Source organism: Ictalurus furcatus, chromosome 24 (assembly GCF_023375685.1).
Source record: "Ictalurus furcatus strain D&B chromosome 24, Billie_1.0, whole genome shotgun sequence".
In the NCBI taxonomy this organism is placed as follows: domain Eukaryota; kingdom Metazoa; phylum Chordata; class Actinopteri; order Siluriformes; family Ictaluridae; genus Ictalurus; species Ictalurus furcatus.
The window spans coordinates 3,337,537-3,350,865 of record NC_071278.1 but is presented as its reverse complement, the minus strand read 5'-3'; the positions used below and the strand labels follow the sequence as shown (position 1 = coordinate 3,350,865).

The window sequence follows — 13,329 nt, the reverse complement described above, 5'->3', positions numbered from 1 at the left end:
ACACACACACACACACGCTCAGTGTAGAATTCATAACTTAAAAGCGTGCCAGTAGGATTCATTCAGCTTAATTGTAAGCTACTCTGACCATAAAGAGAGGGTAGACAGCCGTGGTGCTGGTGTAGGAGCCGGAAAAAAAGGCTTGCTGGAACATTCACACTGTCATTACAGCTGGATATGTGAAGATACCTTAAATTCAAACAAGGCGTTGCCACAAAGAGGCACACGCTGGGTCAGAAACTCTTTCATTAACGAATTACAGAGTTTTTTTTTCTGTCAGAAGTGATTATATGGAAATGCAACGATGAGACACAAATCCACATTCAGACTCGTAGATCTGCAACTGTACATGTAGGACTGATCAGACTGGTTCGAGCTGACAGGAAGGCTACGGTGACTCAAATAATCACTCTTTACAAGCGCGGTGAGCAGAAAAGCATCTCGGAACGCACAACGCAGCAAAGCTTGAGGCGGATGGGCTGCAACAGCTTTGGGATCCAATCTAGTCGAGCAGGAACCGGAGTCTGACACGACAGCGGGCACCCAAACTGAGGATCAGAAAAGTATCTCCTGGTCTTTTTTTGTTACCGTTAATGTAGCGTTCCTGTTCACGTTCCTGTCACTTCGGGCCAGTCGAGCCCTTCTCCTCAGACCTCTCTCGTCGACGAGGTGCTTCCATCCGCAGTACTGACGCTCACCGGACTTTGTTTTGCGTTTGTTTTTTTCGCACCATTCTGTGTGACCTTCCAAAAGATCCTGAAGCTCCAGAAGATTCCGTGTGACCTTCCAGAAAATCCCAGATCAAAAGAAGATCTCAAATACCCAAACCAGCCCATCTGGCACCATCGACGACTAATAGGCCATGGTCAAAGTCACCGAGATCACATTTTCCCTAATTCCGCTGTTTAATATGAACATGAACTGAAGCTCTTGACCTGTATCTGCATGATTTTATGCATTGTGCTGCTGCCACGTGAACGTCTGATTGGATATTCATATGGATGCGCAGGAATACAAGTGGTCAGTGTTTAAAACTGATGACTCGGAATGAATATGCTTTTTTGTATGATTACTTCTGACAGGAAATTGCCTCTGTGACTAATCTCCCGAATGAAATGAACCCGTAAACCTCAAGAACTACGATCCAACCGTCGACACGTTGTGTTCCTCATTCAAGGCCACACCACAGTGTTTCTGTATCGATTTGGAGTGTTATTTCATTTACATTTGTAAGGCATATCAGATACACAACTATCGTGACTCGATGTGTTTGCTTCAGTTACAGTTTGCTTCTTTCACTTTTTCAATCAGTTCATTTAACCTGTAAAAAAAAAAAAAACAACAACAGCCAAAAAACAAGTGCACGTACAGCAGCCTCTTCTCACGATGGACTTTTTGTGGCGTTTTCATGACGATACATTTGTACAGATGGTGATGAAACGTAAAATGTGATAACGAACATGCTTTCCTCCTGTGGATGCAGAGATGGACAATACAGTATTAAAAATAACAGATTTATCATCATGCACTAAAAAAAACCAAAACAAATATTAATAGTAATGGAACCTAACAGTGCCGAATGAACCAAATCTACAACGCGTCTGTCATCAGCCTTAGGACTGAAATAAGTGGACTACAGCAGGCAGGAAAAGCATAAAAGGAAACAGATTGCTTAATCACAGTCACATGATCATCTACACAGAGGTTTAGGGGGAGAAAAAAAAATATTAACCCAACACTTAAAGAAAAAAAAAGTCTTTCTTTGGTCAGTCAAAAGGCACAAACAGTGTGGTAAAGTAAAAAAAAAAAAAATTTAAAAAATGGATTCTTCTGAGATTTTCCTCCCTCTCTCTGGATGGGGCGTCTGGGACCGAGCGTGGCTCAGAGCTCGTCCCTCGCCGTGCTGTCCAGAGGAGACTGCAGCACGTCGGAGTTCTGCGCCTCCGTGCTGATCTCGTCCTGCTCGTGGGTTTTCCGTGAGCGTTTTCTGTCCCAGTCTGTGCGCACGCCTTCGTTGTCCCACACCGTGGACGTCTCCGTGTCGCTGATGTAGCCCGGCTCGCCCGTGTAGTGAGTGGGGAAGACGAGCAGGGGCTCGGCCGAGAACGCCTTCAGGTCTCGCGTCTCGAACTGCTCCATGTAGTCTGAGCTGCAAGACGAGAGAACCGTGAGATGAAGTGAGGTGAATCTCAAATTTCCTCTATTCACTCAAATACAACCGAACAGCTAGCGTGTTTGCTTTTTTTATTTCTTTATTTTTTCTTTTCAGTTTTGCTCTAAAGCTACGAGGCTAATGTAGCTAATTAACAGAAGACTTGCATGTGTGGTTTCCAGACACTTTATCTGTGCTATTTCATCTACAAAATTTGGACAAAACGATCCTACGGACAGTCGAACCGCCATCTTGAATCTGAATCCCTTTTTGTCCAATCAAGTTTACCACAACAGATTAAAAAGAAATAATCATAAATTCACCCCATTTGAATACAATTCCTCTCAGAAACTGCGCATTACTGTGCACACAGTAATGAACATTTACTGTATGTACACGACATTCTCTCAGAAATCATTTCAGATTAGCGCATGTTAGCTAGCCACGCAGATTATTAGCCTCCACGTTTACAGCAAACCGTTTTAATAGGGATTCAAATGCCGCATAAATCCTGTCAGGTTAGCTTATATTAGCCAGATAGCCATAATTGCTGTCATTTATTTCATAAATATGAAATTGTGCCAGATTAGCTTATCCTAGACAGTGGGCTGGCGTTAGCAGTAAAGATTATAAATATGTATAAAGATGATTTTGAAATCCTTTCAGAAATTTTGCCTCGTTTGTCTCGGTTTAGTCGATGCTAGTTAAGATGCTAGCGTTAGCAGTGAAGATTATGAACGTGACATCTCACAAAATCCTGTCAGGTTAGTTTATGTTAGGTTGCTAGCTAGAGTTAGGTGTGAAGATTACGAAGGTTTGAAAAGTTCCAGAAAAAGCTGACATGACTCCCAGAATTCCTGTTATATTAGCTCATGCTGGCTAGCATTAGCATAAACAAGTATGACCTCAAAAAAAAAAAAAAAAAAAAAAAAAAACACAACAAAAAACCCATAATAAATCCTATTAATATAGCTCATGTTAGCTAGTTAGCTAATAAAATCAGTTTAAAACAAACAAACAAAATACAAATTATGTAGACTGTGATGTACAGGAACAGGTTTTCTCACATTTTTCCTTCACAACTGAACACTTCCTGTGAACACAGTGTTTATGACGTGTGTGTGTGTGTGTGTGTGTGTGCTATGAAACTCACACAGGATGTTTATTGAACATGACAGGAAGAAATTCATCCACAGGCAGCATCTTGCCCAGCGGTTCTGCCTTCAGCAGCTTTTTGGCTCCTTGTAATGACATCATGTAACCCAGCGTCCAATAAGAATAGTCCGCCTCCACGAGGCTGCGTATATTTAGCACGGCTTTCTCCGGATGGTCCACCTGCATCCTCTTTCTCCCGATGTAACTGAGATTAAAAAAAAAAAAAAAGAAAAAGAAAAATAAGGAAACAAACGAACACCCCCGAGTGCCTGCGAGTGCTTCTGAAAAAACCATTCCTCTCACATCAGGTCCCAGTCGAGCCCCTCTCTCTCCACCTCGCTCATCAGGTTCTTCAGGCGCCGCTTGAAGAAAATCTCAAACCGCAGATCGTCCTCGATCACCAGGGAGGTCTTCAGGCCACGCTCGGCAATCTGTCGGTCAATACCCGGCGTTTAATTGATCAGCGCTTCACACAGGACGACGTGCAGTCAGATACAGAGGCTTTTTACCTCTTTCCAGATGTTGTAGTGAGACAGGAAGCAGCCCAGCTCTCCTTTCGTCAGAGGCCGGCCGTGATAGGGGTCGCTGTAGCCTGGAAGCATGTGGATCCCCATACTCTGGATCTCACTCACGTTCATGGCTCTGAGGAAAAACGTCACAATTATAATACAATAAATTTAGTTATTTGAAGGAGCAAGGTGTCATTTAGCACCTTCCCTTCTGCTGGCTCAGGCAACATGCCAGGAGCTCCCATACTCTCTGAATGTGTCCTGATCTATAAATATGCACCAATATGCAAATTAGAACCACCCCTATGCCCGCCTACTATCTTTATTAGCTAGACAGCTAGTTAACACAGTCTTGAGTTTGCTAGCTAGCTAACTAGTATGGCACACAGGTTTCGGGGATACAGGTTCCAGGATCCATGTCATCATCGTCTAATCTCGGACGTGATCGGACCGATCGTGTGATTGGCGCTTCTAGGTGACATGTCAATTTTTTCCTCAATCAGAGTTGTACAGAAGCACTAAGAAAATAAATGAATAAAAAAATTAAAATGATGGAAAACTGAGTTTACTGCTTTGGTAACATGCTGTTTGAAGGATGTTCGAAAACCAACGTACTTGCCGTCGACAGCAGCCGTGACCTTACAGTCGATCCCCTGCATGCGGAGCGCTCTGAGCATGCGGTCGCGCCGATCGGACCGACGCTGCAGGTTTATCATGAACACCTGCGTACGTTTGACACACACACACACACACACATCATTTTATGTAGATGTTTTAGTTCCTAATGGATACCTGATGGAGTTTTCATGCAGATCTGAAATACACACATCGTACCTCATCGAAGCCCAGCTTATCAGGCTGTCTGACGGGAGGGGGGAGGTAACTGGAGGGCTCGACGGGGGGATATCGCACTACATGAGCACAGAAGCGAGACAGTTAGAGTAGGCAAGCCGAAGTGTTAAAGTGTTAAAAACTACGACTGCGCCGTTCTTTATTTTAAAAAAAATAAAGAACGCCCCCATGTGTTTTTACTCCTTACATATTTATAGGTACTTTTACAAAATAGGTTCTTTACTGAAAGTTACAAATTAAATGACACGATAAACACACCGTTTCATTGCTGGTTCATTTCATCGTTAATTAACATCAACTGTCATGAAATAAAATCTGCCTTTTCCAGATATTTGAATAACACACAGAGGCAGAAAACTCACCGTTGACCTCCAGGACAGAGTGAAGGAAGCTGTCGGCTTCGTCCTGAAGTGTATTGTGGGAGCGCAGGGGAACGGGCAAAAACCCGTACGTCTCTTTGTTACACACGAACATCTGCACCTCTGGACAGGACAAAAAACAAAAAGAGTGTCATACTTCTGAACGGGTTAAAACAGATTTGTGTGCTGCTAGGATTAGAAACGTGTTAGGAAGGTACTCGCCTGCCATTCGGGCTGAGAAGGCGAACACTATGATGTCGTCGAAGGCCCAGCTGTAGTCGGCGTGCAGAGGGTGAAACGCCAGGAGTCTGGACGCTTCTTTGCGCAGATCCATGAGGAAGGTGGAGTGAACCATGGGCACGGGGAAGCAGCCTTTCCTCACCTGCTTGCGTATCGGTATGTACGCCGGCGTGCGCTTATAGTAACCCTTCAGGAACACAGAATTATGCTGCGTTAACTCTAACAACACGGGAAATAGTCCGCTTTTTTTTCCTTCTACATCGTAGTTCTGCAACAATGTATTGCTTTATGCCTAAATGTTAAAATTTGACATACAGGCTATTAAATTCCTGTGAAACTTTCATATGAATATTAATGATAACTCACATCATCAATAGCGCTTCACTCTGCGCTGATATTCGCTAAAAACGATGAAATAAAAACAAAAATCGCCAAATCCCCTACTGAACCGATTAAATAAATGACGTTTAATCAGAGGCTTTTTCCTATATCGAGCAGCACAATGGTCACACAGCCTAAAAAAATAAAAAATTTAATAAAAAGTTTTAATATTAACTATTAAATAATATTAAAATTTAACATATTTAACGTAATCTTACATTTTTTTGCCCTTGAATATACTTTTTATTATTAAAAACAAATAAATAAGTAAGCAAGCAAGTAAACAAACAAACAAACAAACAAACAAATAAATAATACACATTTCAGAAAAATCTATTTACTTAATGGAGAAATTATAATTCAGGATATGGTAATAAAAATGACTATACTAATTAAAACATTTGGACACTTTAAGATGAACAGAAAATTGATTTATGATCGGATCGTGGTCGATCTGGTACTGCGAATTACCCTGAAGAGACAGAATTCTTGTCCTTTCAAGCAAAGTACAGCAAATAAAGCCATGTTTTAATACGCATACACACCTGAGAGGTCATCCCACACCAGAAGTTGGAATAAGCTGCTCGAGACTCCAGCATCGGGGCAACGATGGTCTTATTCTCCCTGATGAGCTTCCACAACACATCTCGGTTGATCAGGAGATTGTCGCAGTCGACCACCTGATAGAGGAGATGTGAAAGTGTGTGTGAGAATAAAAAATCAAAAAAATCAAATACACGCATGTACACGTATATACGGTTATATATATATAAACCAATTCGATTCACGTTTCTCTGATACGGAGATTGATTCAGAATCCATTCAGTTCAATAGTCTAAACATTGATTCAACATAGTGAGTCGGTTCAGTGATTCAAGCTTCAGATCATTCTTCACATCCGTGGTTAGCGTGTGAATGCTGTGAGCCGCTCACATGCCGTATAGGCATTAAAGTATGTACAAGGTATTGGATTAAATTTGTTTCATTTGTTTAGAAATCATGATTTATTTCATTTTTAGCATTTAAATCAATCTGACTGATTCAGTATTTTAATATTTCCTTTAAAACAGATGTAAATGATTGTGGAGGGATCTATTTTATGCATCAGGAAGAAGAAGGACTCATTACACCCGTAGTCATCTGTCAGATGCTCTTAATGAAGTGTAACTTAAACAATGTAAGTGTGTGTGTGTGTGAGAGAGAGAGAGAGAGAGTGTGATAAACAGGACTGCTAAAGCAAATACACACCAGTAAGTAGTCAGCCCACATCTCTCGGGCTGCTTCCAGTGCAGCCTGGCGCAGCTTCATCACGTGAGCGTATCGGTGGTTCGTCCAGTGCTTGGGTCCTTCCTCATCACCGTACGCACTGAGGATGAGGAAATGCAGACATAAGTACAGAAATAAAGAGACATTCCACGGCTCAAACCTTTCTTCACAATAATGTTTTAAATAAAAGAAAAAACCTATAGACAAATGTCTCATTGAAGGAGGCGTGGCCTTGGGACCTGTCAGTCAGTGAAGGAAGTGTGGCCTTTCTATCATTCTCACTGAAGGAGGTGTGACCTTTGTGTCTGTCTCAGTGAAGTAGGCATGGCCTTTGTGTCTGTCAATCTCACTGAAGGAGGCATGGCCTTGGGACATGTCAGTCTCAGTAAAAGAGGCATGGCCTCAATGGAGGTCATCCTCAGTGCAGAAGACAAGACCTCAGTGTTTGTCAATCTCTGTGAAGGAGGTGTGGCCTCTGTCCCTGTCAGTCTCAGTGAAGGAGGTGTGGCCTCTGTATCTGTCAATCTCTGTGAAGTAGGTGTGGCCTCTGTCCCTGTCAGTCTCAGTGAAGGAGGTGTGGCCTCTGTCCCTGTCAGTCTCAGTGAAGGAGGTGTGGCCTCTGTCCCTGTCAGTCTCAGTGAAGGAGGTGTGGCCTCTGTCCCTGTCAGTCTCAGTGAAGGAGGTGTGGCCTCTGTCCCTGTCAGTCTCAGTGAAGGAGGTGTGGCCTCTGTCCCTGTCAGTCTCAGTGAAGGAGGTGTGGCCTCTGTCCCTGTCAGTCTCAGTGAAGGAGGTGTGGCCTCTGTATCTGTCAGTCTCAGTGAATGAGGTGTGGCCTCTGTATCTGTCAGTCTCAGTGAATGAGGTATAGTCTTGCTGCCTTCCATAGTCGTTAAATAACATCTATTATTTATATTTATATATTAGGTTGGCTGCTATGGTATCTCTCCTGACTAAATATTGAGCTACAGAAGCAGAGTGCATCAGTTATACACTGGAGCACTGGGAGCAATAATATAGTGAATATAATCTGTCCACTGACAACACGATACTTAAAGCCTGCACTACATGGTGACTCGAGAACAAACGCAGACATGGCGCTAGAATCAGCCATTTATATAGTCTCCCGTGCCCTAGTTATTTATAGGAGAATTATCAATCATTCCTTCACACCGTGTGATCGGTTTCACAAACCTGGGCTCCTCTTTAGGTCTCCACTCCACGTAGTGGTACAGCTTCTGGACGCTGACGAGCCAGTCTCGGAGCAGATACGTCGTGTTGTCTGCATTATGATCGGTCGCAACCCTGCGCAGCACAAAATTAGACACGTCATGACCTGCATTCGCACTTTAAGGCTTTGTGAACAAACGGCACTTTACTTTTTCAGGTGCTGCAATCAGAGCAGTCATATCACCATGCTCTTATTCCTTTGTACAGGTGTGTATTATCCGGCATGAAGGCCAAACCTGCTAGAAAATAACATTTTCTCAAGACATTTAGAACTGCAGCTCAGTTACGATACACAAAGGGGAACAAAACTGTGCTCTGAAATGAGCTCTTTGAATTGAGTAACAAAAGCTTTTCCTTTCTTTCTTTCTTTTTTTTTTTTTAAACAGCCTCACAGGAGAAGTGAAACCGCCAAGTAATCAGAAGGGAAATTCACTCTCCCTGCTGTTTAAAGCTTTTAGCCATTAACTCAACAATAATAAACAACGAGGCTTGCTTTTATAGGAAAATGATCAACAGCGGGGTGGTCCGATTTACACCAGATCAGCTGCAAACATTCGTTCTTTCACCAGTCTCTTTTTTTCCCTCTCTTTCTAAGCTATTCACACACGAAATCAGCTTGTCATGTTACTGATAAAACGCAAAGCACAAACTCCTCCGTCCCGAAGGCTTTCCGGTGACTGTTACAAAGCGCTGACACTAGAGACTCCTTCCGTAAATGTTAAACAAACATCTCCTTACTGAAAACTTGAAAAGTGCTCGTACGCTTTATATTTAAATCTTAGATTACATGAGGGGTCATCCATACAAGTCCATGCTATAAGCTGTTACTAGAGAAACAATAATGTATTATTATTATTAACAAGCGCGTTAATATAAACCTGTAATTTGGTTTAGTCGGAATAAAAACACACTACAGGGATATAATCTAGGAAAATAATCAACTACAGCAACCAAAAGTTCATCTAATGTTGTGGAAGTTTTAAGTTTGGCACACAGGTGGTTTTATAGCACTGGTATAGTGATATTACACTGGATCTGGATCTGGATCATTCCCGTGTCTTCAGTTTTTTGCCTTCAAACACTTATAAATATATAAATATTATTTTAACAGTGAAATCCTCTCTGACGGCTTTAACAAACAAACTCTACAAACGCCCGTTTAATTTCTCTATAAGAAATGGGAATCTGGCAACACATCTCCGATCCTGTACAAGTGTTTATCTCCGCGTTTCTCTACGATGTAATCAATACGAAGACGTGTGATGTGTTTAAATAACAGCTCCAAACAAGGCTTTCTTTTATTTCTATGCACGAATGGCTTTTCATGTACACTCGAGCCACCCGTGGTGGTAACCGATATCTCTGTCCATTTACTGCCAGGACCCCAAAAAAAAAAAAAAAAGGACATGAATATACTGGCTTTCAGGACCTGTAACTGTAACCTGCAAACATAGTGTACCTTTAAACTCAAAAGATTCAAAAAAGTGGTGCTTTAAATAAATTATACTCAGTACCGCCGGTTCTGCTCTTCCTGCATATGATCGTTAAAATAAGCGATATTAGATTTACAAAATGCAGTAAGTAAAATAGCATGATAATGTTTGAGGTTGCTTATGGGCAACTTTTCTGTTCCTGAGATTTATAAAGGGTCTGAAATGTCCAGAGTGTTATTAAGAAACACATTTCTCGTCACGATACAGAGCTATAACTCTGGCGATGGCGACAAACTACGTCCGAACTGAAATTTATGCAGGTTAAAACGTATGCAGATGAGTTCAGACATAACAAACGATGGTAAATTCTTCACACAAAGCTTACAAAACGTGGGTTCTAACAGAAGCGCTGGTCGTAGATGCAAATAACAGGTTTCTCGTTTCCGTAGTAATAACTCATTCACAGGGATTTGATGGCAGACACGCCGCATAATCTAACAATAAACAAATGAAAAAGCTCGTTATACGGTATATAGAAACATGCTGAACCACTGACATGGTGAAGTTTTCTGTAAGGAGATGTTCATTTAATCCTCACAGATAAGAGTCTCCATTTTTTTTCTGTCTTATTAACTTAAAGAAAGAGACGCAGGTTTGTGTTAATATCTACACCATGATAAAACATGTGTCAGCACAGGCTCAGGCAGGGTTCTGGGAATACAATTGCAGCATAATTCCACTGAAACACTTTCTCTAAGCAGCTTTTGTATCATTCTCTTTGTTCTGAACCTTATGAATACACAGCTGTTGCTGCTGGACAGATGTTTGCATTCCCTCTGCATTTCCTTTCTGTTCTGGGACCTGGTACCCCTCCGATATTGGACGCCAGTGTAGCTGAAACTAGGCCCCTTTATGTTTATAGACATGTCTATTGTGTTGGGCTTTTTTTTTTTCTTTTCATCTTCTTATATACGGTCCCCTCCAAAAGTATTGGAACAGCAAGGCCAAGTCTTTTGTTTTTGCTAGACACTGAATACATTTGGGTTTGAGATCAAAAGATGAATAGGAGACGACGGATCAGCATTTCAGCTTGGAACAGGGCACCTTTTGTATCAGACCACCCAATTTTTTAGATGAGCAAAAGCATAGATTTTAAGGTGAAGTAAATAACACTTAATATTTGGTTGCATATCCCTTGCTTGCAATAACTGCATCAAGCTTGCAACCCAGTGACATCACCAAATTGTTGCATTCTTCTTTTGTGTCACTTTTTCAGGCTTTTACAGTTTGTATATATATATATATATATATATATATAAAAAACACCATGAAAACATCCAGATAATAGAACTAAAGCCGAGAGTTGGTCATTTTTCCCACATGGAAACTATGGGCTGAATGGCATTAAAACTCATATTTTCCCTCAAGGCAAAAAAAAAAAAAAGAAAAAGAAAAAAGAAAAAGAAAACCCCATTTAACAGAGCAGAAAACGACACATGACTGTTTTCAGTTCAGTGAAACTGACATTTTCAGACTTTTGAGGGTGAAATGGCAGCAAATAAACTTCTGTGTAATCTGTGTGTAGTGTGGGTCGTGTGTGTTCACCCTGAGGAAACTTGTGAGGTGTGCGTGACAGAAGCAGGCCTATACCTGTACTGCTTTCACTCAAACTAGCACAAACAACGCTACACAGTCTCTCTCTCTCTCTCTCTCTCTCTCACACACACACACACAGATTCTGATTTTATCATCACAGATGCATCTCAAAGACCTTGAGCTCACAGACTGTTCTCAGATAGAGATATTGTCGAAATGCACGAGAGCATTTGTTGGACTGTGTGAATGTAGGGGAGCTTTATACCTCTGCTTTGTTGAATTCTCAAACCTGATTGGTCAGAAGGTGTTGATTCATTTCCTATAACAGCAGCTCTGACAGTAGTGCAGCTGCACATCACGTGTTTATATTCATGCACTGTAAGAAGATGTTCATTTCACACTGATGAAAGGAGTCTCCAATGCCAGCGCTTTGGAACAGTCAGAAGTAAAGCTGTAACTTTAAGTTTTCTGTCATGGGATTGGAGGAGTTTTGAAAGCTCTTGGTAACAAGAGAGAGAGAAAAAAGAGAGACGATGATGTGGAAACAACCGTTTATAGTAATTGAAGTCATTTGCTTTGTGTGCATTCTACAATAACCGCAACCGTATACAGATGAAAAGTATGATGAGTCAATTTTTTCTTGAGAAAAAGGCAAACTAAATAATACAAGCACTAGTCACTGTATTTCTTTTTATTTATTTGTAATGCACTTAAAAATTAATTTAATAAAAAAACAATGACAACAAAAAACCTCAACTAAATGCCTCTACATTATTATTATTATTATTATTATTATTTTTTAATAGTGATTACTTTATTTTTTAAAACAGTCACAGTAACACATTTGGGGCGGTATGATGAATTAGTACAGGTTGATTTGCATATCTTAGATTATTGATCAGAGACTAATTTGCATATTGCAGATTATGTATTAGCGGCACATTTACATATTGCGGATTATTTAATAGACTCATTTGCATACTGCGGACAATTTAAGAGAGACTCATTTGCATATTGCACCTTATTTGTTAGATACTAATTTGCATCTAACAGATTATTTATTAGATGCTCATTTGCATATTGCGGATGATTTATTATAGGCCTATTTGCATATTGCAGATTACTTGTTAGACACTACTAATAAGAGAGATTACTTATTAAAGACTCATCAGCATATTGCAGATTACTTATTAGAGACTCATTTGCATATCGCAAATTGTCTAGTATAGGCACATTTGCATATTGTGGATTACATATTAGACTCATCTGCATATCGCAGATTATTTGTTAGACACTACTAATAAGAGAGATTACTTATTAAAGACTCATCAGCATATTGCAGATGACTTATTAGAGACTCATTTGCATATCGCAAATTGTCTAGTATAGGTACACTTGCATATGGCAGCTTACTTATTAGACTCATTTGCATATCGCTTGCATATTTCTTGAGTAAAATTATGCAAATTCAGAGTTTTTAACTGTGCTTAAAACTTTTTTTTTTTTTAAACAGTGAATTACTTTTACATTTAAACAGTCATACAAATACATCTGGGGTATGATCAATTAGTATAAACTCATTTGCATATTGCAGATTATTTATTGCAAGCTCATTTGCACATCACAGCCGCTCGTGCTCAATAAAACGCGGTACGGGTACAGTGTTCAGTGGTGCAGTGTTCAGTGGCGCTGTGTTTTCAGTACAGTTGTGTTCAGTAGCTCTGTGTCCCCGAATGAGCAACGTCCTGGAAAAAATGACTTACCAAAGTGCAATGCGGTCCTTCGGATAATTCAAGCGCTCAATATTTCCGAGGAAATAAGGCAGGGAATGGGCCGAATTTCGGCAGATGAGAGCAATAACGACCCTCGGAGCCAGAAGAGGAGATTCAGGACTCCAGCGCTCTTCTGGAAAGTAACCGAGAACCGGGCCGGTAATGTTCAGCAAACACAACAGACACAAAACAACCCCGAACATCGCCGAGAAGTGCCCTTTATACACACTACCTTGTAGCTAGGAACACTTAAACGTTGTTCATGAAGCGATATCAAAGATTCAAAGCCGCTTTAAGGAGGTTCGGGTAAAATAAATCGTCCGACAGAAATTCAACCCAGTGACAACACTGCAGAAGCTACGCGCTTAAAGGGCACGTCACAGCCCT

The 13,329-nt window shown here is 40.9% G+C and overlaps 1 protein-coding gene across 1 annotated transcript; it reads right to left on the bottom strand.

The window, feature by feature from the left end:
* Window positions 1-1,191: 1,191 nt before the first annotated feature.
* Window positions 1,192-13,329, bottom strand: colgalt1a (collagen beta(1-O)galactosyltransferase 1a). The gene is made up of 12 exons (XM_053613087.1): window positions 12,934-13,329; window positions 8,106-8,216; window positions 6,897-7,014; window positions 6,194-6,328; window positions 5,250-5,454; window positions 5,031-5,150; window positions 4,651-4,727; window positions 4,432-4,538; window positions 3,817-3,949; window positions 3,611-3,738; window positions 3,306-3,512; window positions 1,192-2,149 (listed from the first exon to the last, which is right to left on the bottom strand). Exons 1-12 carry the CDS (start codon window positions 13,143-13,145, stop codon window positions 1,882-1,884), a joined length of 1,821 nt encoding a protein of 606 aa, XP_053469062.1. The 5' UTR covers window positions 13,146-13,329; the 3' UTR covers window positions 1,192-1,881.